The sequence below is a fragment of the Coregonus lavaretus genome (assembly GCF_964263955.1).
Source record: "Coregonus lavaretus genome assembly, chromosome: 2".
NCBI lineage: Eukaryota > Metazoa > Chordata > Actinopteri > Salmoniformes > Salmonidae > Coregonus > Coregonus lavaretus.
The window spans coordinates 76,491,169-76,516,895 of record NC_139989.1 but is presented as its reverse complement, the minus strand read 5'-3'; the positions used below and the strand labels follow the sequence as shown (position 1 = coordinate 76,516,895).

The 25,727-nt window shown below is 40.9% G+C and overlaps 1 protein-coding gene across 1 annotated transcript in view; it reads right to left on the bottom strand.

The window, feature by feature from the left end:
• The window catches only part of LOC311140530 (NACHT, LRR and PYD domains-containing protein 3-like), a 106,665-nt gene that overhangs the window by 11,679 nt on the left and 69,259 nt on the right, over positions 1-25,727 (bottom strand). Inside the window, exons 2-6 of the mRNA XM_084175615.1 lie at positions 21,323-21,442; positions 19,996-20,088; positions 19,762-19,818; positions 9,872-10,015; positions 9,143-9,259 (exon numbers count right to left, since the gene is read on the bottom strand). Of these exons, the coding sequence (XP_084031741.1) occupies positions 9,143-9,259; positions 9,872-10,015; positions 19,762-19,818; positions 19,996-20,088; positions 21,323-21,442 (531 nt within the window). The remainder of the gene's footprint in view (positions 1-9,142; positions 9,260-9,871; positions 10,016-19,761; positions 19,819-19,995; positions 20,089-21,322; positions 21,443-25,727) is intronic.

The window sequence follows — 25,727 nt, the reverse complement described above, 5'->3', positions numbered from 1 at the left end:
TGACCGCAGATAAATTCAGAACAAAGTTGAGTACAAATACAAAGTTGCCAATGTCTTTGCAATTGATTCAAACAAGGGACGTATAAAATTATGCTTCAAATGAAAACCGAGATGACTGCATTACAATATAAACAGTAGGCTATAGGCCTATTTCAATCATATTGGAATATATTCCATGTTCAATCAATTGAGTTCTATTTTTCTACTTATAGGCTAATCTTTCATTTGTCAATATATTTCATGATGTGTAGCCTAACATGTGCCCAATGATGTGCCAAATCTGTGATTTAGAATAAGCCGCCTCAATATTTGCAGCCGTAGGTGGTAATATCTCTCTAGGAGCTGATCTGTCATCAGTATTGGGAACTAATTATAATGTTAAGGAAAGATTTGAATGGAGAAAGCTGATCCTATCAGTATCGATACATGCTCCACCGGACGTGATACCTTGTCATTCTGCTGATCCAGTTTCTGCTGGTCTGCCTGCGGATATGGAACTCTGACCTGTTCACCGGACGTGCGACCTTGTCCCGAACCTGCTGTTTCGACCCTCTCTCTCTCTCTCTACCACACCTGCTGTCTTGACCTCTGAATGCTTGGCTATGAAAAGCCAACTGACATTTACTCCTGAGGTGCTGACGTGTTGCAACCTCTATAACCACAGTGATTATTATTTGACCCTGCTGGTCATCTATGAACATTTGAACATCTTGAAGAACGATCTGGCCTTAATGGCCATATCCTCTTATAATCTCCTCCCAGCACAGCCAGAAGAGGACTGGCCTCCCCTCAGAGCCTGGTTCCTCTCTAGGTTTCTTCCTAGGTTCCTGCCTTTCTAGGGAGTTTTTCCTAGCCACAGTGCTTCTGCATCTGCATTGCTTGCTCTTTGGGGTTTTAGACTGGGTTTCTATATAAGCACTTGGTGACAACTGCTGATGTAGAAAATGTCTTCTGGGAACACATATGAAGCAGACCAGGCCAGGGTTTGGGGTTTGAGAAGTCAATGAGAGGTAAAAATGACTTCCTTAGTTGTTCATTTAGAAAATGTTCTGTCTTAAGTAGTTTAACAAACTGACACATTTTCATGTTAGTCATAAACAACTTTATATCGAAGGAGTGCCTTTGATTTGACGGCCTGCACATGTGCAGTTCAACACAAGACGACCATTAGACCCAATGACGTATTTCTCCGCATGAGCTTCAAATGAAATCAAATTGTATTTCTCACATGCGCCGAGTACAACAGTGGTACACTTTACCGTGAAATGCTTACTTAAGAGACCTTTCCCAACAATGCAGAGTTAAAAAGTAACAAAAATTAGCTAAATAAAAAAGCAAATAGTAACATAATAAAATTACAATAATGAACATAATAAAATAACAATAAGGGGTACCAGGTAGTTGAGGTAATATGTACATGTAGGTAGGGGTAAAAGTGACTAGGCAATCAGGATAGAGATTACATCTCCTCATCCAGGGAGTACACACACACACACCCACACACACACACACACACACACACACACACACACACACACACACACACACACACACACACAGGGAGGGAATGTTGTGTTTGTTTAATATTGTTTCAGGACTATGAAAATTGAAAAAAGATTTAGCCTATGGATTATGAAAACAACAAAAATAAATGGTAAAATGAGAGAGGAGAAATGACTAGAGACAGTGTTGTTTAACTCACTGACCATGACCCATGAGTTCTTCTTACCTTTGTTCAGTAGAAAAGGCTCCCTCCCAAAACGCTATATATCCATTTTCAGAAATGTTGGTAAATTAGCTTTTATAGTTTAAAGAAATTATGAAAGAGATTGGTGTGTTTTTTCAGTAGCTAATCATGGCATGGGGTTGTTCAATGACAGACATGTATTTGTTTAAAATCTATCACTTGATGGTTTCATTTCAGAGAGACAAATAATCATGTTTTTTTGCACAATGCTATATATCTGCCTCACTCTCAGAGAAATAAGTGCCTCACTCTCAGAGAAATAAGTAGTATTGCTAGGTTTTACACAGTAATAATATATATCTGGCTCACTCTCAGAGAAATAAGTAGTACTGCTAGGTTTTACATAGTCAAATGTGACCGATCAGCTCAATTTTATGTAGCAAAATTTGAAATTTGTGTTTTTTACATTGGATAAAAGTAGAGACTCAGCTAGAAAAAGGTATATCATACACTACAGTTGAGGAACAATGGGAAAGTAATTCTGCTTTGAAAGATGATAAACGTGTAACCTCACTTTTGAGAAAATGGCCTTTGAAAGTGTTGGTACACCTACTGGAGAGCTCTTCTTTATCTACAGTGGTGTTACTTTGGCAGATAATGTCACCCATCTAAATAAATAGTATATATATATATATAGTTAACTAAATGTATGGTGTTTTTGGTTTATGTCAGTTTCATTGTTTGTTATGCTATAAATGGTTATGTTATGGTTGTAAGTGGTAAAATGAACTAGAAAATGTCATATTTTGCAATTCTGAGTAATTACTACTTTACATTTACATTTACATTTTAGTCATTTAGCCAGAGCGACTTACAGTTAGCGCATACATTATTTTATCGAACCCACAACCCTGGCGTTGCAAACGCCATGCTCTACCAACTGAAGTATATTATTAGTAAGGATATTCTTTATTCAGTACTACTGCAGTTGCTAAATAATTCCAATAGATGGAAGCATAAGACCATGAATGACATTTCAGAAGATCAGTTTTAGTTTTCTCCCTGGATACACCACCACTCCCCCTCACAGGAAAACTCCTGCACACGCTTTTTACTGTCCCTTTCCACACTGCTAACGCAAGAGGAACGACTGAAAAAGCATTTAACAGATTACTGTGAAATAATATAATGATGATTCATGTTTATTATTAGCTGTTTTTATGCTCATGTTTTGAAATTATACTTCATTACTATAACGATTATCAATAAGCCTGAACATTAATTTAGTCACCTCTGGTCGAGAAAAACGTATTTTCCTGGTACAGTCATTGTCAGATTCATCAACCAGCAGTGAGCACTCTGCCTTCTAGCACAAGCGAGGGGCATGTTGAGATACATTTGCTAACCGCGAGGGTTGCATGATGTAATTTATTGGTGGACTGGAAGACGCACTCTTGTCTTTTCTATTCCGAGGTTGTTTAATCGTAATATTAGATATTTAAAAATGAATGTATACTAGGGTTGAGGTTGGAGCATCTTACTAGTGATTATTTACCAGGGGTTCAACACCTGCTATAGTCACTATTTAATTGCTCTTCCAAAAGCATCACAGGCCTAATACGAGATATATCGCTAACTAAAGTAATGAGTGACCATTTTAGAAAATCATGGGACATATAGTATTTGGTTGCATGCTATTTTATGTCAATCATATTGCTGCTTGTAGCTTATAACTGATGCTTCGTGGTCTTATGCTGCAATCTATTGGAAATATTTAGCAATTAAAAGTTATTAAGTCACGTACAGACGTTGGTGAGGCAGCTGAGAAATAAAGTGTATTAGATCAGTCACAAACCTGCCCCACGCCAATTGCTGGACTTTCACACAGAGGTTACTAGGTCACCCAATTCAAACCACATTTGAAAAATAAAACAAATGTGTCTTGGAATTATACATATAATAAAATAACAACAAAATAATCAAAACGCTATTTAATAATATAATTGTATTTACTATGATAATATTATTACTAAAATAGTTTCTAAAAGTGTTCTAGGCTACCCTACCCTAGAATTAGGGGTTAGGGTTACCGCTAAAATAGGTTATAAGTAGGGTAAGAGTTTCTGTATAGCACTTTGTGACATCTGCTGGTGTAAAAAGGGCTTTATAAATACATTTGATTGATTGTTAGGTTTAGGGTTTATATGGCAAAAAACAGTATGGGTTTATGGCACTCTTGCGCTTCCTTGTGGCCGTATGTGGATACTACATAACTCATTCATTACATTTACATCATTTAGCAGACGCTCTTATCCAGAGCGATTTACAGTTAGTGAGTGCATACATTATTTATTTATTTTTTCATACTGGCCCCCCGTGGGAAGCGAACCCACGGGTCTCCCGGTCGCGGCCGGCTACGACAACAAGGATCTCTAGTGGCACTAGACCACTGCACCACTCGGGAGACCTGACACTTCATGACACTTGCTAGGCTCATAATCTGAGGTAGCAACTGTGTCAGATCTACAAATCCATTAGCTAGACCACCTGATTAGACAACAATCACCCTATTATACCCATTTGGTTTGCAACTCAGTGAACCTGTGCAGCATTCGTAACCTTGTTAATAATAAGTTACCTGAGGTAAACCTACAGGGTTAACGCTCACCAAGTAGCCGTAACCTTGTTAATAATAAGTTACCTGAGGTAAACCTACAGGGTTAACGCTCACCAAGTAGCCGTAACCTTGGTAATAATAAGTTACCTGAGGTAAACCTACAGGGTTAACGCTCACCAAGTAGCCGTAACCTTGGTAATAATAAGTTACCTGAGGTAAACCTACAGGGTTAACGCAGGCAGGTCTCATTGATAACAATAGTGAAGCTGGCATTGTGACGCAGAACAATGGGCTGGGAATAGAACGTTCTGAAGGCGAGTCGGTGTCACGGAGCTTAATAGAACTAATAGGAGCTGGTAGGGTGAAAAATGCCCAAACATAAGGCCTGTTTTTTCGAGATTACTTCATAACCAGGGACAGAAGGTAATATTATGAAACTTGGCTCCATGGCGGATGCAATGAACTCATTTTATCAGAAATAAACGTTGTAAAAAATGTCACTTGAGGCGCCCCGAAAATAATATTCAAAAGTTCAGTCCCTTGGACACAGAGGGGTTAAACACTGAAGTTACCGTCCATCTAGTGAAGAGAGGAGAACCGGACAGAGGGATGGTAGGTAGCCAGCATCCGTCAACGAGAGAGGGAGAAGCCCTCCACGGTATTTAACAGGTGGAAGAAACAACCCGGGAGCTCCATCGGTCCACAAGAAATGCAGGCAGCCGGTGATGATGTAGTAGTAGCTAGGATAACTAGGATGCTGCTGGTAGAGTAGCTAGCTTAGCTAGCTGTACCGACTAGCTTGGCTAGCTAGCAGGTCGTTCGTCTGTCCCTCGAGGATGATGACGAATCCGGTGAACCACAAGATGAAACAAGGATAGCGAGTGAAAAGGATCTGGCTACACTCATACTGTCACTGACCATTATGCAAAAAAGCTCATTGAACAATAAACTTCGGCGTCTCAACACTGTAACGAACTCCGTCGTTGTTCCCCAACATCACCTCAGCGCGTAACTGGACAATATGCTTGGCGCCAAACCGTACGGGGACGCGGACAGTTCCAGAACGCGGACATGAGCAGAGCAACACAATACATTTACATTTTAATCACTTAGCAGACACTCTTCATTTCATTTCATTTTTTGTCATTTTAGCAGACGCTCTTATCCAGAGCGACTTACAGTTAGTGAGTGCATACATAACCCAGTCTTTATACTGGCTTACATTAGTAATATTCATTTATTTATTTTTATATGTACAACAAACATTCAACGTTTTTTTATAACAAAGTGTCTCAGAGTAGAACATTGGTCGTATAAGTGCTGAGAATAAAGACATTTTACACTTATGGGTATAAATTAAAGCTATGCATGAAGCCTCTAGTCCCACCTAGTCGGTAGATATTTAGGACACTTCATGAACTGTCCTAACCAGTTAAGAATTAACAGCAGGTGTCTTGATAATACTATAGAATAATGCAGCGAGTCAGTGGTTCCTGCGCAACATGTAATTGCTTTGGAGTAGTTAAAAATAATATTTTTTATATTTCTATATGATCAATCCATAAATAATATAGACCTACATGCTTATTTCTGAAGAGTAACTCAGGTTTTCGCCCAGCGGCTAAGGAGTTGGAGCTGTGGCAGGAGTTGGACCTATGGCAGAAAGGTGGCTGGTTTGAATCCCGGGCCGGGCGCTGGAAAAAACGGGCGGGCTTGATCTGACCCCTGGAGGGCTGCTGGGTTCACATTCTCAAAACATTCACCTTTCGTTGATCAGAACTCAAGAGGTTTTCTTCACTGAACCCCAAAATATATATAACTTCTAGTGGTTCCATATATTAAGGAAGCGATAGAAGCCTTTTTGGTTCTATAAGGAACATTATTTTCTAAGAGTGTAATAAACACCTTTTTCTTTTGATTATTTAATTACCTACATCATGTTATTTCAAGTTATCCCTTTGGAGCGCAACATCACGTTATTAAAAAATTATCCTAAATTGGCCATGGCTATAAATTGGGCAATTGAAGGCATCTAGGGCGAAATATGTGTTCGATGAAAATGAACATTGTATGCAAAGTTGTAGGCAACATTATTGACAAGGGACCCTGAAGCCTACGATGCCAAAGCTATTTAGAGTTGTTAAACGGGTAGGGAAGAGTGTGTTGGTATAATGGTAATATTGTCAAAATTCTGCTTGTAACAACCATCAGAATTGGTAAAGAAAATATGCATCCATTATATTAGGCAATAATGAAGAGTAGGCAAAGTGTTCGTGTCATGAACATTTGATCAAATGTCTTCCATTGCAACGAATCCAGTCAGGGTGCTGCAGAACCCCTGCAGTACCTCCACTGACCCCGGATTGAGAACTCCTGATTTAGCAGATACTCTAATCCAGAGTGATTTACAGTAAGTGCATTCATCTTAAGATAGCTATTTATTTTGTAAATAAACATAATAAATTCTTCATGAAATTGTCATCTCACCTCTTAGCTTTGGTGTCATGTTCCCCAGAGAGACTCATTTTAGAGACAGGGCCCACCTCCTCTCTCTCCCCAGAGAGACTCATTTTAGAGGCAGGGACCCCCTCCTCTCTCTCTCCAGAGAGACTCATTTTAGAGGCAGGGCCCCCCTCCTCTCTCTCCCCAGAGAGACTCATTTTAGAGGCAGGGCCCCCCTCCTCTCTCTTCCCAGAGAGACTCATTTTAGAGGCAGGGCCCCCCTCCTCTCTCTCCCCAGAGAGACTCATTTTAAACCACTGACCCCTAAACAGAGATGCAGCATGTTGGTTGTGGTTAACACAGTGACAACTCATTCTAGAATGTAAATTGTTCTCTTTTACTCATGATCTCTCAAAAATAAAACATTTACTAACAGACATATCCAAACAGTCGGGTGATTTAATTTAATCACATGAACATTGTTACGTTCCTCAACAAGAAATAAAACATTGTCTCTCAAACAGAAGAAGGAACTAACAAAGAGTCACTAACAACAACCAAAACGAAACAGGTGGTTTTAGGAGGGGTTCTGAAAGACACTCATGGGGGTGTCCACTAGTGATGGGAATCAGAGGCTTTCTGAACGCTTTGGGGCTTTCACCAAATTGTGCCGAAAACGCCATTGATAGATTTGAGTGCTAATAAACAACATTTAGTTAGAATGTGGGGTTCGCTTTTTGCCTCCAGGTTCACTATGTTTTGAAAAACGATGCATATGTGACTTTCAACGTGGCACCGTCATAGGATGCCACCTTTCCAACAAGTCAGTTCGTCAAATTCCTGCCCTGCTAGAGCTGCATGTTTGTTGCTTTATGTAATGGCATATATTTTAATGCTTTATGTAATGTATTTTATCTATTGAAATATAATTTTGATATAGTTAAAAATTTAGTTTCATGGTCATTTATTATGTTTTCCAGAATCTCCAACCAAACTCTGAGATCAGTCTCTCCAGTACCCAGTCATCTGTCCATGAAGAGTGACATCTCTATGGATCATCCCATACATTTTAGTGATAAATCAGGGACCTTTGACCCCAGGTAAGTTACTGGACAGAATTGATGATATTACTATTGAAGAGGAGAATCTTCTAGATCTGAAACCAGATGTATTTTGTGTATCTGAGCATATCATTTGTTGTTTATGTTACATATTTTAATACACTGAGTGTACAACATTTCCCACAACATTTCCAACGGAGACCATCAGGTTGGTAAGTCATCATACTGTAGCTCAAACCTACTGTGATGACGACCTAACTTTATAATAGTTTGTAGCCTACCTAGCAGAATCTGCCCGTCTTTCTTTCTAAATCAACACATTTATCCGTTTTCTAATGCAGTGGTGTAAAGCACTTAAGTAAAAATACTTAAGTTGGTCACCATAGCAACACCCACCCGTAGTCTGCGCTCCAGCAGGTATATCTCACTGGTCATCCCCAAAGCCAACACCTCATTTGGCCGCCATTCCTTCCAGTTCTCTGCTGCTAATGACTGGAACGAACTGCAAAAATCTCTGAAGCTGGAGACTCTTATCTCCCTCACTAACTTTAAGCATCAGTTGTCAGAGCAGCTTACCGATCACTGCACCTGTACACAGCCCATCTGTAATTAGCCCACCCAACTACCTCATCCCCATATTGTTATTTATTTTGCTCATTTGCACCCCAGTATCTCTATTTGCACATCATCTTCTGCACATCTATCACTCCAGTGTTAATACTAAATTGTAATGATTTTGCACTATGGCCTATTTATTGCCTTACCTCCATAACTTACTACATTTGCACACACTGTATATAGATTTTCTATTGTGTTATTGACTGTATGTTTTTGTTTATCCCATGTGTAACTCTGTGTTGTTGTTTTTATCGCACTGTTTTGCTTTATCTTGGCCAGGTCGCAGTTGTAAATGAGAACTTGTTCTCAACTGGCTTAACTGGTTAAATAAAGGTGAAATAAAATAAAATAAAAATGTTGCAGGGGTACCAGGTAGTTGAGGTAATTGAGGTAATATGTACATGTAGGTAGGGGTGAAAGTAACTAGGCAATCAGGATAGAGATTACATCTCCTCATCCAGGGAGTGCACACACACACACACACACACACACACACACTCACACACTCACACACTCACACACACTCACACACTCACACACACTCACACACAGCGAATGTTGTGTTTGTTTAATATTGTTTTAGGACTATGAAAATGGAAAAAAGGATTAGCCTATGGATTATGAAAACAACAAAAATAAATGGGAAAATGGGAGAGGAGAAATGACTAGAGACAGTGTTGTTTAACTCACTGACCATGACCCATGAGTTCTTCTTACCTTTGTTCACTAGAAAAGTCTCCATCTCTAAACCCTATAGGACGACCCATAGACTGGTCACTCTTCATGGACACACAGCTGGGTACAGGGGAGGCTGGTCTCTCCTGCTTGATTGGGCTTCAACAGAACAGAGACAAACATTACATCTCTCATCTACTCTGAGCTCAGATGGGGAAACATTAGAAGAGTTTCATTCCAAAACGCTATATATCCTTTTTCAGAAATGTTCGTAAAGTAGATTTTATTGTTTAAAGAAATTATTAAACCACTACAAGGCTTTATAAAGGCTTCTAAAGTGGGTAATATCAACTTAAAGTTTCGTACTTGATTTGCCCTAATGAAAAATTGATCAGCCCTTACAAAAAATGCCCCTTAATTATAATCCACATAAAAATTCACATTTGCTGTTGCTGCAGGATTATTTTCCTGCTGTGAGAAACTGGGTCAAATTAAGATATGGCATCTGTAAGTGCATTCATCTTAAGGTAGCTAGGTGCGACAACCACATATCACAGTCAAATATACAGGATACGAACATTACATTCCAGCTAAACAATGGATATATAGTGTTTGGAAAAAATCTCATTTTCATACACATCTAAAATCTAGAACAGTTATATTGAAGGTACCCATTAGTAATAATTTCTGATGAAAAAACACAAATGTATTTTTTTGTTGTTGCATATAGCGTTTTGGAATATACATTCTTAAACAATATTGTCAGCTCACCTCTTAGTTTTGGTGTCATGTCCCTCAGAGAGACTCATTTTAGAGGCAGGGCCCCCCTCCTCTCTCTCCCCAGAGAGACTCATTTTAGAGGCAGGGACCCCCTCCTCTCTCTCCCCAGAGAGACTCATTTTAGACCACTGACCCCTAAACAGAGATGCAGCATGTTGGTTGTGGTGAACACAGTGACAACTCATTCTAGAATGTCAATTGTTCTCTTTTATTCATGATCTCTTAGAAATAAAACATTTACTAACAGACACATCCAAACAGTCAGGTTATTTAATGCAATTGCTTTTTCTAGCCCAATGACTCCTCAAAACCCACCAACAAGGCCTGAAAACTAGGCCAAAACATAGCCCCTGATAGGCCTACATCTTATTTCAGACAGCCTCCAGTAGCCTGAGCAAGATGTAGGCAAGATGTAAGCTGAATGATTTAGCAGCTTGCTTAGTTCAAGTAGACAGACTAATTTATTTAACATGAACAGCAAGACGATGTTGAGGTAGGAAGTGCTTCTGTTGCCCAGTAGCCTGCTGGAATAGGCTACTGAGGATGGGGTCGTAATTTCAATCTGTATTAAATATTTAATAATATGGATATGAACTGAATAGGTCCATGCTTGTCAACAACAGCCAGGTTATTTTTATACCTGTAGCCTAATCTGGCTGACTGTTACCTTCAATCTAATGCATTCTAACATCTGATCAGCAATTGCGATAGAACTGTGACCATGGTGACACTTGATAACTTCCAATTGAATTAACTAAACACGGCCATTAATAATTACATAATAACACAAGGCTACAACAACAATAAACTGAAGTTAAAGGCTATTTATTACATCTGTTTGCCAGCTCCAGGTTGGCTACACAAGTGGCACAAAATAATTTGCAACGACTCCAGTCATTTCAACATATTTATAGTATAAAACGGCAGGCTACAGTAGCCTAGACAGGCATAACAATGAATAGGCTACTTGATGGCCAACAGATCTATCATTCTCCACATTTAATGTCAGTTTCATTGTGGAGGTTTTCTCATAACAGAAGCACATGATGGAGTTCCATAACTTCCATTTTCAAAAAGAACTGAGCATGTGTAAAAACCTTGGCATGATATGGTTTTCCATGAGCAAAGTCGACATTAGATTTCAGTTTAAACCACCTCCGACAGAATGTATCTAACGTGCTCTAGAGCGCCTAAAGTAGTTTTCCTGTGATTTGTCACCTTATTTCTTGATGTGCATCAGTTCTACAGCGTTAATATGTTTCATGGAATAAGGGTTGTAAAATAGGTGTCTCCATAATGACAATGATAATAGCCTACCTCATAACATGTGGGCCTACTGATTAGTTTCCACTTTGAAAACTGCTGTCTGCCAGCAACTAAGCTCAAGTAGCAGTTCTACTAACTAGTACTATCTCATTCCAGGTATTCATTATCTTACTCTGTCCATTAGAATAGATTATTGTTCAGAAATACTTACTTTATTTTTCAGTTCTCCCCATATAGTGTTTTCTGCTCTGTCATCTCCAAATGGATCCTGTAGAAAATAACACATTTACTTTCCGTTTCAGCTCAGCCGCCTCCCCAACCTGATAATCAAGTGTTTTATTGGTATCTTCCACTAGAGGGCAGTAAACCCCTGCTGTACCAGCCACCACGTTGACATGCACACCAATATCCCGTTATTATTCAGGATACTTCAGTATTCTGTTTTTGAGTTGATGCATGTTCACATCTTATCCCTGTTACATATGTTTCTGAGGTCTGCTCAGGCTCAGTTTCACATATCATATGTGATTATGTTTTCATCTGATTGTCAAAGAAATCACTTCAAAAAGTAGGCCACCAGTTTGATCCACCGTAATAATTTATTTAGCTGATTCTCTGTACAGGACCGTATAGCCTACTGGCTACTTTCACCCCTAATTTAGATACGTTTCTCCATATAATTAGCAACATTTGGTCGGCCATTTGTTTGTCAACTATAGTTTGATACATACAGCTTCTCTTCTGTTATAACGTGTTGCCCCAGAAAACTAAATAAAGTAGTGCTCAGCAGAATAATGTTGTACATTGACAGAATGAATGCATTAGTAATCTTGTTAAAACTGCTATAGTTCAGCGTTTCGTTTAGGGACCGGGAGAAAACGCAATAACTCCAAAACAGTGGAAAGATTGGTCCTGTGCAAAATGTCCAAATGTCATCAGTTTGAACGGTTTAATAAGGTTGATGAGGTTGAAAATACTGTTTGCGTAATAGTGTCAAAGATAACACCTTACAGTCTCATTCACATTATCTCAAGAGATACTGAAATGAATAACATGTATCCACCCCTGTTCCCCAGACAAAATTAACATTTGTTGTATCATTTAAATGCAAGAAATCCATAATTCTGCAGGAGTTAATATTATATTAGGTTACAGGCCTACAGTCAGTGTCCAGATTTCAGTTACTATTCCATTTAACCCATGTGAAAATGCATCAAATTCCCTTTCAGGATCCATATTTTGGTATTTTTAAGGTAAATGATGAAGACTGCTGTCTATCGAAACGTTGGTCATCAGGTTATTACATTATTTCATCTGAGCTCATAGAGTGAGACTCTCCTTTTCTTTTACAAGTGTTCTACTCTGTTAGCCAGCACCTCTCCTAAACAGGTCTTCTACTCTGTTACCCATCACCTCTCCTAAACAGGTGTTCTACTCTGCTACCCAGCACCTCTCCTAAACAGGTGTTCTACTCTGTTAGCCAGCACCTCTCCTAAACAGGTGTTCTACTCTGCTAGCCAGCACCTCTCCTAAACAGGTGTTCTCCTCTGCTAGCCAGCACCTCTCCTAAACAGGTGTTCTACTCTGTTAGCCAGCACCTCTCCTAAACAGGTGTTCTACTCTGTTAGCCAGCACCTCTCCTAAACAGGTGTTCTCCTCTGTTAGCCAGCACCTCTCCTAAACAGGTGTTCTACTCTGTTACCCAGCACCTCTCCTAAACAGGTGTTCTACTCTGTTACCCAGCACCTCTCCTAAACAGGTGTTCTACTCTGTTAGCCAGCACCTCTCCTAAACAGGTGTTCTACTCTGTTACCCAGCACCTCTCCTAAACAGGTGTTCTACTCTGTTACCCAGCACCTCTCCTAAACAGGTGTTCTACTCTGTTACCCAGCACCTCTCCTAAACAGGTGTTCTACTCTGCTAGCCAGCACCTCTCCTAAACAGGTGTTCTACTCTGTTAGCCAGCACCTCTCCTAAACAGGTGTTCTACTCTGTTAGCCAGCACCTCTCCTAAACAGGTGTTCTACTCTGTTAGCCAGCACCTCTCCTAAACAGGTGTTCTACTCTGTTACCCAGCACCTCTCCTAAACAGGTGTTCTCCTCTGTTAGCCAGCACCTCTCCTAAACAGGTGTTCTACTCTGTTACCCAGCACCTCTCCTAAACAGGTGTTCTACTCTGTTACCCAGCACCTCTCCTAAACAGGTGTTCTACTCTGCTAGCCAGCACCTCTCCTAAACAGGTGTTCTACTCTGTTAGCCAGCACCTCTCCTAAACAGGTGTTCTCCTCTGTTAGCCAGCACCTCTCCTAAACAGGTGTTCTACTCTGTTAGCCAGCACCTCTCCTAAACAGGTGTTCTCCTCTGCTAGCCAGCACATCTCCTAAACAGGTGTTCGCCTCTGTTAGCCAGCACCTCTCCTAAACAGGTGTTCTCCTCTGTTAGCCAGCACCTCTCCTAAACAGGTGTTCTACTCTGTTACCCAGCACCTCTCCTAAACAGGTGTTCTCCTCTGTTAGCCAGCACCTCTCCTAAACAGGTGTTCTCCTCTGTTAGCCAGCACCTCTCCTAAACAGGTGTTCTCCTCTGTTAGCCAGCACCTCTCCTAAACAGGTGTTCTACTCTGTTAGCCAGCACCTCTCCTAAACAGGTGTTCTACTCTGTTAGCCAGCACCTCTCCTAAACAGGTGTTCTCCTCTGTTAGCCAGCACCTCTCCTAAACAGGTGTTCTCCTCTGTTAGCCAGCACCTCTCCTAAACAGGTGTTCTACTCTGTTAGCCAGCACCTCTCCTAAACAGGTGTTCTACTCTGTTAGCCAGCACCTCTCCTAAACAGGTGTTCTCCTCTGTTAGCCAGCACCTCTCCTAAACAGGTGTTCTACTCTGCTACCCAGCACCTCTCCTAAACAGGTGTTCTACTCTGCTACCCAGCACCTCTCCTAAACAGGTGTTCTCCTCTGTTAGCCAGCACCTCTCCTAAACAGGTGTTCTCCTCTGTTAGCCAGCACCTCTCCTAAACAGGTGTTCTCCTCTGTTAGCCAGCACCTCTCCTAAACAGGTGTTCACCTCTGTTAGCCAGCACCTCTCCTAAACAGGTGTTCTACTCTGCTACCCAGCACCTCTCCTAAACAGGTGTTCTACTCTGCTAGCCAGCACCTCTCCTAAACAGGTGTTCTCCTCTGTTAGCCAGCACCTCTCCTAAACAGGTGTTCTCCTCTGTTAGCCAGCACCTCTCCTAAACAGGTGTTCTCCTCTGTTAGCCAGCACCTCTTCTAAACAGGTGTTCTCCTCTGTTAGCCAGCACCTCTCCTAAACAGGTGTTCTCCTCTGTTACCCAGCAACTCTCCTAAACAGGTGTTCTACTCTGTTAGCCAGCACCTCTCCTAAACAGGTGTTCTCCTCTGTTACCGAGCACCTCTCCTAAACAGGTGTTCTCCTCTGTTACCCAGCACCTCTCCTAAACAGGTTTTCTACTCTGTTAGCCAGCACCTCTCCTAAACAGGGGTTCTACTCTGTTAGCCAGTACCTCTCATAAACAGGTGTTCTACTCTGCTAGCCAGCACCTCTCCTAAACAGGTGTTCTCCTCTGTTACCCAGCACCTCTCCTAAACAGGTGTTCTACTCTGCTACCCAGCACCTCTCCTAAACAGGTGTTCTACTCTGTTAGCCAGCACCTCTCCTAAACAGGTGTTCTCCTCTGCTACCCAGCACCTCTCCTAAACAGGTGTTCTACTCTGTTAGCCAGCACCTCTCCTAAACAGGTGTTCTCCTCTGCTACCCAGCACCTCTCCTAAACAGGTGTTCTACTCTGTTAGCCAGCACCTCTCCTAAACAGGTGTTCTACTCTGTTATCAGCACCTCTCCTAAACAGGTGTTCTCCTCTGCTACCCAGCACCTCTCCTAAACAGGTGTTCTACTCTGTTACCCAGCACCTCTCCTAAACAGGTGTTCTCCTCTGCTACCCAGCACCTCTCCTAAACAGGTGTTCTACTCTGCCACCCAGCACCTCTCCTAAACAGGTGTTCTACTCTGTTAGCCAGCACCTCTCCTAAACAGGTGTTCTACTCTGTTACCCAGCACCTCTCCTAAACAGGTGTTCTCCTCTGCTACCCAGCACCTCTCCTAAACAGGTGTTCTACTCTGTTACCCAGCACCTCTCCTAAACAGGTGTTCTCCTCTGCTACCCAGCACCTCTCCTAAACAGGTGTTCTCCTCTGCTACCCAGCACCTCTCCTAAACAGGTTATACTCTGTTAGCCAGCACCTCTCCTAAACAGGTGTTCTACTCTGCTACCCAGCACCTCTCCTAAACAGGTGTTCTACTCTGCTACCCAGCACCTCTCCTAAACAGGTGTTCTACTCTGTTACCCAGCACCTCTCCTAAACAGGTGTTCTCCTCTGTTAGCCAGCACCTCTCCTAAACAGGTCTTCTACTCTGCTACCCAGCACCTCTCCTAAACAGGTGTTCTACTCTGTTAGCCAGCACCTCTCCTAAACAGGTGTTCTACTCTGTTAGCCAGCACCTCTCCTAAACAGGTGTTCTCTGTTAGCCAGCACCTCTCCTAAACAGGTGTTCTACTCTGTTAGCCAGCACCTCTCCTAAACAGGTGTTCTACTCTGTTAGCCAGCACCTCTCCTAAACAGGTGTTCTCCTCTGTTAGCCAGCACCTCTCCTAAACAGGTGTTCTCCTCTGTTAGCCAGCACCTCTCCTAAACAGGTGTTCTCCTCTGTTAGCCAGCACCTCTCCTAAACAGGTGTTCTACTCTTTTATAGTCTCCTGAGTGGAGCAGTGGTCTAAGGCACTGCATCGCAGTGCTAACTGTGCCACTAGAGATCCTGGTTCGAATCCAGGCTCTGTCGTAGCCAGCCGCGACCGGGAGACTCATGGGCGGCGCACAATTGGCACAGCGTCGTCCAGGGTAGGGGAGGGAATGGCCGGCAGGGTTGTAGCTCAGTTGATAGAGCATGGCGTTTGCAACGCCAGGGTTGTGGGTTTGATTCCCACGGGGGGCCATTATTTAAAAAAAATGTATTCACTAACTGTAAGTCGCTCTGGATAAGAGCGTCTGCTAAATGACGTAAATGTAAAAATTTTTTAAATGTCTGTTACCCAGCACCTCTCCTAAACAGGTGTTCTACTCTGTTACCCAGCACCTCTCCTAAACAGGTGTTCTACTCTGCTACCCAGCACCTCTCCTAAACAGGTGTTTTACTCTGCTAGCCAGCACCTCTCCTAAACAGGTGTTCTACTCTGCTACCCAGCACCTCTCCTAAACAGGTGTTCTACTCTGCTAGCCAGCACCTCTCCTAAACAGGTGTTCTACTCTGTTACCCAGCACCTCTCCTAAACAGGTGTTCTCCTCTGTTAGCCAGCACCTCTCCTAAACAGGTGTTCTACTCTGCTAGCCAGCACCTCTCCTAAACAGGTGTGCGTTTCTTTTGCCTCCAGTTTAAGGTAAAGGACACCTGACTTTATATTTAAAGCCTTTTGGAATCCACATTTTACACTAAATAAGAAGTGATATTTCCTGGGGCCAGAAAAGGCTCTGCATGGTAGGAATGGCCCAGCAGCACTCCAACACTAGTTTGGTGAATTCCTAATGTTCCCTTTATTCTAGATTATTAACCTGAAATACTCACTTTACTTTGAAACTGCGTTGCAGTTTAGAGATTAAACTATGAGCTGCTCTGTCATCTCAAAATGGCCCCTGTACAGATACTTTGTTATTTTCAGTTTCAACTGCAGTCATGGCCTCATCCCTTTATATACCAATAGTAACCAGAGGGTGGCGCTAACAGTCAGTTGCATGTGATAGCAGTAACTCCTGACATTGTGCCAAATCTTGATTCCATTTTTTTATAGTGCTTCTTCAAGACATCTCTTACATTATTTTTGCTAAACTTATAATGTACTCCAAACCAGGTTTAGTTGTGTTTTTTTCTCTCCGAAATATGATTTACTGTAGGCCTTTAATAATTGTTAACAGTCCTCAAATAAACTGTCTTAAAATATTTGATGATTAGTTGAATCAGGTGGGTATATGCTGGCCAAGAACAAAATGATTGAGAAACCCTGAGAAAAACATCAAACCATATCATTGAAAAGCTCCTGCACCATCTTTACCAGACGTTTTGCTGATAACACATAGACCTACTGATTAGTTTCCATTTTGAAAACTGCTGTCTGTCAGCAGCAACTAAGCTCAAGTAGTAGTTCTACTAACTAGTACTATCTCATTCCAGGTATTCATTCTCTTACTCTGTCTATTAGAATAGATTATTGTTCAGAAATACTTACTTTATTTTTCAGTTCTCTCCATATAGTGTTTTCTGCGCGGTCGTCTCAAAATGGATCCTGTACAAAAGAAACATTTACTTTCTGTTTCAGCTCAACGGTCTCCCCACCCTGATAATAAAGTGTTTTATTGGTATCTTCCACTAGATGACAGTAAACCCCTGCTGTAACTAGACTTTACAACACCATGTGTTTGGTTTCTTGGTCCTGGTGACTCATACCACATTTACATTTACGTCATTTAGCAGAAGCTCTTATCCAGAGAGACTTCCAGTTGGTCCTGGTGACTCCTGGGCCCTTATTCATAAAGGCAGTGTCTCAGAGGAGGAGTGTTGATCTAGGATCAGGTCCCCCCTGTCCATCTAATCTGTTTCATTATGATCTAAAAGGCAAAACTGATCCCAGATCAGTACTCCTACTCTTTATGAATACTGTCACAGGAGACTCCTCAAGATGAGGCTCATGATTTATAAGTTATATACTTTTTTATCTTTACAGAAATGGTCTTTATTTAAACCAAGGCAGTTTGAGTTAGTAGCGATGAATTTTAATCTGTCCGCTGCTGTAAACCTATGTGATTGGATGTTATAGACCCCATCTGAACAGTTTCTTTCCCCATGCTTTAGCCCTCACCAACTGGCCATCTGGTCCATAGAGACTAAAGGACTATGCACTCTATGCTGCACACCACATCAAGCCATCTCTGAACTGTACACTACCATCTGGCCCATAGAGACTAAAGGACTATACACTCTATGCTGCTCACCACATCAAGCCATCTCTGAACTGTACACTACCATCTGGCCCATAGAGACTAAAGGACTATGCACTCTATGCTGCACACCACATCAAGCCATCTCTGAACTGTACACTACCATCTGGTCCATAGAGACTAAAGGACTATACACTCTATGCTGCACACCACATCAAGCCATCTCTGAACTGTACACTACCATCTGGCCCATAGAGACTAAAGGACTATACACTCTATGCTGCACACCACATCAAGCCATCTCTGAACTGTACACTACCATCTGGCCCATAGAGACTAAAGGACTATACACTCTATGCTGCTCACCACATCAAGCCATCTCTGATCTGTACACTACCATCTGGTCCATAGAGACTAAAGGACTATACACTCTATGCTGCACACCACATCAACAGGGTTGTAGTGGAGGGTAAACTCTCTTACACACCTTTTTCTTTGCAAAATAGCGTTTACTCAACTTTGTATTTTGTTCAGTCTCGTTTCCCACTTTTTATGCGTACCCAGCATTAAGCCTAAATCCCATCGCGGAAACCAGGCCCAGGTTGGTCAGCATGATAAAGAATCATATCTCAAGCCTGCTCTGTCTATTGAATGTCTGACGACGACTTCACTTTATAATAGTTCTGTGTAGCCTAGACTTACCAGAGTCTGCCCGTCTTTCCTTCAAATCAACACATTTATCCTACGTCTAATGTTGCCGAGAAATGTGCGCCACAGTTTCAACAGCCATATTGTAACTGCGTAGGCTACAAACTTACTTTCACTTTCATATGAGGAAAACGCATAACTTCTGACTGCACTGGTGTAGGATAATAATATGACAGAACCCGGTGAGTTTGTGATCCTTCTACTAAGTAGTAATACTGTCATTCAAGGTATTTATTATCTTACTCTGTCCTTTAGACTAGATTATTGTTCAGAAATACTACATATTTTTTTATCTCTCCATATAGTGTTTTCTCCTCTGTCATCTCACTTTATATAACAACAGTAACCAGAGGGTGGCGCTAACAGTCAGTTGCATGCGACAGCAGTAACTCATCACATTGTATTGAATCTTGCTTCAGTTTTTTTTTTGTACTTCTTCTTGTTACATTATTTTAGCTAAACATATCATTTACTTGAAACCAAATTTAGTTGAGCTTTTTTCCTCAAATGTGAATTCCTGTATGCCTATAATAAAGTGTAAACAGGCCTACAAATCCAAAAGGTTTTTAATTTGAGAATGTTCATTTGTATGCCTCAAATAATAAACTGTCTTAAATTATCTGATGATTAGTTGAATCAGGTGTGTAAATGCTGGGCAAGAACAAAAGGATTGAGAAACCCTGAGATAAACATAAAACCCTATCATTTAAAAGCTCCTCCACCATCTTTACCAGACGTTTGACTGATGACACGTAGGCCTTAGCTGATCCGTTTCTACTTTGAAAACTGCTGTTTATCACCAACTAAGCTCAAGTAGCAGTTCTACTAACTAGTAATATCTCATTCCAGGTATTCATTCTCTTACTCTGTCCATTAGAATAGACTATTGTTCAGAAATACTTACTTTATTTTGTACTTCTCTCCAGACAGTGTTTTCTGCTCTGTCGTCTCAAAATGGATCCTGTAAAAAAGAACAACTTTACTTTCTGTTTCAGCTCAACCGTCTCCCCACCCTGATAATAAAGTGTTTTATTGGTATCTTCCACTAGATGGCAGTAAACACCTGCTGGTACTTTTTGTCCCATTGTCTGAAGAAGCCTATTGTGGTGAAACGTCAGGAGTAAATGTAAATGTATACCAACAGTGGACAATTCCCAGCAAAAGCATGGAGCTCCAACTCTCTAGTGGAGAATAGAGGGAGTTTTCCCCTTGGAGAATCCAGAGTGGCTCACTGAAGAAAAACATATTGGAGAATAACAACAATCTCAATCTGAAGCTACAAAGAAAAAAGGGGAATTCTTCTGAAAATCAGGAACACCATTCTTCCTCCTGCCCCACCTATTGTCCCTGTATGAATATTAGTTGGCATCTAATTGAAGAACATACTGCTTTGTAGATCCCAGCCTGACAACCAATTGTTTGGGCCTTACTTTGAGCACTTTGCACCGTGCCTCCATTGAGTCTCCATGTGTCAAGCAGTACAGAGAAAACGCCCTCTAGATGACAGCAGAGGCCTGCTCTTGGATCTACCCTGTCTAACCACCAGTTTAGTGATCGTGAATATGTCCATAGTACTTCACAACCGATTTGAGGCCTTGTCCAGCAATGTCCCATTGGGCTCAACCAAGCCGAGAGTGAGGTTCTAGAAAGAGGACTGACTTTCATACCAACTCCTAAACAGGTGGACTGCAGGGAGCTCCGGAGGAATCTACACTTCTATCATAGAAGATTGAAGTTATTAGATCATTTTGATTATGAAACAGATTTTCCTCATATACTATTTCCAAACCCCTCACATTGGGAACCTCAGTTGGAGTCAGTGTCAGAAACTATACAGACTGTTATACGTAGGGATGTGGCTTCCTTTTCACAATTCAGAATCCGACCTGTATATCAGCTTACTGTGGTCCTCTGTAGCTCAATTGGTAGAGCATGGCGCTTGTAACGCCAGGGTAGTGGGTTCGATCCCCGGGACCACCCATACGTAAAAATGTATGCGCACATGACTGTAAGTCGCTTTGGATAAAAGCGTCTGCTAAATGGCATATTTATTATTTAATCTTACAATACCTACCACCATACCCCGTTCAAAGGCACTTAAATATTTTGTCTTGCCTATTCACCATCTGAATGGCACATTTACACAATCCATGTCTCAATGCTTAAAAATCATTCATTAACCTCTCTCCTCCCCTTCATCTACACTGATTGAAGTTGATTTAACAACTTACATAAATAAGAGATCATGTCTTTCACCTGGATTCACCTCATCAATCTATGTCACGGAAAAAGCAGGTGTTCCTAATGTTTTGTACACTCAGAATATTAAAAATATATGACATAAACAACTAATTATAAGCAGATGCTTTACAGTATATACTCAGATACACAAAATACATCTGGTTTCAGATCTAGAAGATTCTCCTATTCAATAGTAATATCATAAATTCTGACCAGTAACTTACCTAGGGTCAAAGGTCACTGATCCATCACTAAAATGTATAGGACGATCCATAGAGAAGTCACTCTTCATGGACAGATGACTTGGTACTGGAGAGACTGATCTCCGAATTTGGTTGGAGATTCTGAAAAACATAATAAATCCCCATGAAACTACATTTTAAAATATTTCAAAACTATATTTCAATAGATAAAATACATTACATGAAGCAATAAAACATATGCCATTACATAAAGCAAAAAGCATACACTGAGTATACAAAACATTAAGAACACCATTCTTGATACACACAGGAAACTTTTGAGCGTGAAAAACCCAGCAGCGTTGCAGTTCTTGACAAAAACCTGTGTGCCTGGTACCTACTACCATACCCCGTTCAAAGACACTTAAATCTTTTGTCTTGCCTATTCACCATCTGAATGGCACATTTACACAATCCATGTCTCAATTGTCTCAAGGCTTAAAAATCATTCATTAACCTCTCTCCTCCCCTTCATCTACACTGATTGAAGTTTATTTAACAAGTTACATAAATAAGAGATCATATCTTTCACCTTGATTCACCTCATCAATCTATGTCACGGAAAAAGCAGGTGTTCATAATGTTTTGTACACTCAGTGTACATAACGCATTAAAATATATGCCATTACATAAAGCATTAAATTATGTGACATTACACAAAGCATTTAAATATATGCCATTACATAAAGCAACAAACAAACAGTGTAAAAAACATGAAGAACACCCTCCTAATATTGAGTTGCAACCCCCCCCTACCAGTCTCCTCCCCTGCATCTACACTGACTGAAGTGGATTTAACAAGTGGAACTTACTTGTAACATGGTCACATTGGCCTACTGATTCACTTCCTCATCTCAGTTCCACTTTAATCCTTAAGAGTCTATTCATACACATACTTTATAATATGTCCATATATAGTTATAATCTGTTCTAGGAACATCTACCCAAAATATTACACCTTCTTTATTACTTCACCAAACAGACACTACATGATCAAAAGTATGTGGACAACATATCATTACACCTGCTGGTCCAACATCTCATTACACCTGCTGGTCCAACATCTCATTACACCTGCTGGTCCAACATCTCATTACACATGCTGGTGCAACATCTCATTCCAAAATCATGGCCATTAATATGGAGTTGGTCCCCCCTTTGCTGCTATACCAGCCTCCACTGTTCTGGGAAGGCTTTCCACTAGATGTTGGAACATTGCTGCGGGGACTTGCTTCCATTCAGCAACAAGATAATTAGTGAGGTTGGGCACTGATGTTGGGCGATTAGGCCTGGCTCGCAGTAGGCATTCCAAAGGTGTTCGATGGGGTTGAGGTCAGGGCTCTGTGCAGGCCAGTCAAGTTCTTCCAGTTCAAACCATTTCTGTATGGACCTTACTTTGTGCACAGAATCGTCTAGAATGTCATTGTATGTGGTAGCGTCACAAATGAGTCTTCCAAATGGACAATGACTCCAAGCATACTTCCAAAGTTGTGGCAAAATGGCTTAAGGACAACAAAGTCAAGTTATTGGAGTGGCCATCACAAAGCCCTGACCTCAATCCTATAGAAAATGTGTGGTTTAACTGCCATAAATGTTATTCATGTCATTATTAATAGGTTTTACATAATATCATTATTATTTGTACAACTTGTATTTTGAATATTGATTTTGCTTGTATTTATGTGATAGGAACTATCTGTACATACTATGTTGTGTTGGGACGCTTTTAGTGGTGACAAGTTCCAGACATCGCGGTAAAGTAGCGGTGGTAAAGTTTAGTACTCTGAAAGATAAGTTAAATTAACGACGTGTTTATTTACAAGTATTCTTGTTTCTAAGTGGACCCATTTCCCTCTCAGTTGTGTGCAGCCAGCGAGGTATGTTCATTATGTTAATTATTTGTCGCGCATATTTACGTGCAATGTTTCTGTAACGTGAACGCCAACTTGTTTTTTGTGCATGTGTTGAAATGTATTTAAACAGTTCGACGGTGGATTGATGACGGTGGAGAATTTAGTAGAAGAATAAATCCATCAGTAACCAGAACAGCGGAGTCGTGTATTTCCTGGAGGGAGTGATAGTCGAACTCGAGTCTGCGTGATCGTTTCCTGACCTGCTCTGCAAGACGGCTCGTCAAGACGGACTCACAGATAAGCCACTGTTCAGTGTTAAAGGACTCACACAAGTTCATCCGTTTTTTCTTTCATGAAGACGTCCGTAAGTCAGACACTTAAGTTTGTGTTCTGAAAAGGTGACACAAGGATTGGAAAATATAAAGGACTTCAAAGGGCTGTGCAGTGGCGGTTTTACACGGAGGCCGGGGGAGGCCCGTGCCTCCCTGGAAATGTCCCTGGCCACCCCTGTGGCCCCCCCGTGCTGACCAAATAAAAAATTATGAATTTATAACTATTTTACACGCGAGCGCCAAAAGCGGAACTAATGCAACGCTCTACACGGCAACGTTCTACACGGGTAAATTAGAGTGGCGCACCGTTTTGCCAGACAGCACAACCGCCGTATCCTGTTACTGTAGTGTATCTATATGATATATACGCTAGTAGCGTATGAGTGCCGCTGTGAGGAAAAATAGATATAATGAACAATAAAACAACAAGCTTGAGCTTCTTAAGACACGGTGGGTTTATCTGTTCTCAATACCACCGGTAAAATGAATGGAGTTAGTCTGGTGTCCACATGAAGTTACGTGTGTAGACAAAGAGTCTGGTGTCCATATGAAGTTACATGTGTAGACAGAGACAGTCTGGTGCCCATATGAAGTTAAATGTGTAAACAAAGACAGTCTGGTGTCCATATGAAGTTACATGTGTAGACAGAGACAGTCTGGTGCCCATATGAAGTTAAATGTGTAAACAAAGACAGTCTGGTGTCCATATGAAGTTACATGTGTAGACAGAGACAGTCTGGTGCCCATATGAAGTTACATGTGTAGACAAAGAGTCTGGTGTCCATATGAAGTTACATGTGTAAACAGAGACGGTCTGGGGTCCATATGAAGTTAGATGTGTAGACAAAGACAGTCTGGTGTCCACATGAAGTTACATGTGTCTACTTAGATGAACCCACCGTGTCTTAAGAAGCTGAAGCTTGTTTTATTTTTCATTTTACATCATCTATCTTTTTTTCCTCACAGTACCAGTAGTTCCACACACTACTAGAGTGTATGTATGTTTGTATGTATGTATATATATCCCACCAATCCTCTCTCAAGAGGTTTTCAAAAAGGGGCAAACTCATGTCTCAAGACCTGCTTCTGTTGGTTCCCCTCTCCTGCCTGTAACTTTCCATCCACATCCCCAAAGTTTTGTGGCCCATTATGACATCACTCCATTAAGTGATTGCTGCATGTACTGCTCTAAGGAAACACTTCTCTCTCTCTCTCTCTCTCTCTCTCTCTCTCTCTCTCTCTCTCTCTCTCTCTCTCTCTCTCTCTCTCTCTCTCTCTCTCTCTCTCTCTCTCTCTCTCTCTCTCTCTCTCTCTCTCTCTCTCTCTCTCTCTCTCTCTCTCTCTCTCTCTCTCGATAGATAGATAGATAGATATATAGATAGATAGATAGATAGATAGATAGATAGATAGATAGATAGATAGATAGATAGATAGATAGATAGATAGATAGATAGATAGATAGATAGATAGATAGATAGATAGATAGATAGATAGATAGAGTTTATGATTTTATTCTTTTGAATTATCTCTGCCAAACATCTATGTACTACAAATCTTCAAGCTCCACAGATGTTTTATGGCATCCACTAAACCTCTTTAGATATTTGTAAATTATACAGTGTGATACCTTTCAACGAAAGTTTATTTTATTTTTTACCAACTATGATTTTTCCTTTTGAAAACAAGCAAAGCAAGAAAAAAAAGAAACAAAATCACTCCAATCATTGCACACTTGTGTCGTTCAGACTTTGCAGGTCCAGCTTTGACATGATGATCTAACTAACACTAATATTGTAACTAATATTGTAACTGAAATATGTATGATCCTATGATGAGCGATTGCTTACTTCCCTTTCACTCTTAAAAAATTACTGAAAAAAAATGTGTATAAAAAGGTATATGTAGTATATGTTTGTTTAGTGAGCATTCATGCTGTCATTTTTTCCTAATGTGAACTATGGTGGAAATGTGCTGTCCTAAATGGACTTGCCCATATATGTTGTAAAGCCTTTTTTTGTACACCTGCTCATCAACTGACAGTGAAGTACACAAAGACACAGACACACACACACACACACACAGCTGTAATATTCTTGTTTTCATGTTGTTGCTGGTATCCATCAGTGTTGTTCATATTGCTACATTGTGTTGACATGATTGTTGCTTTTAAACGAATGTTAACTTAATGTTTATTGTCTGCAT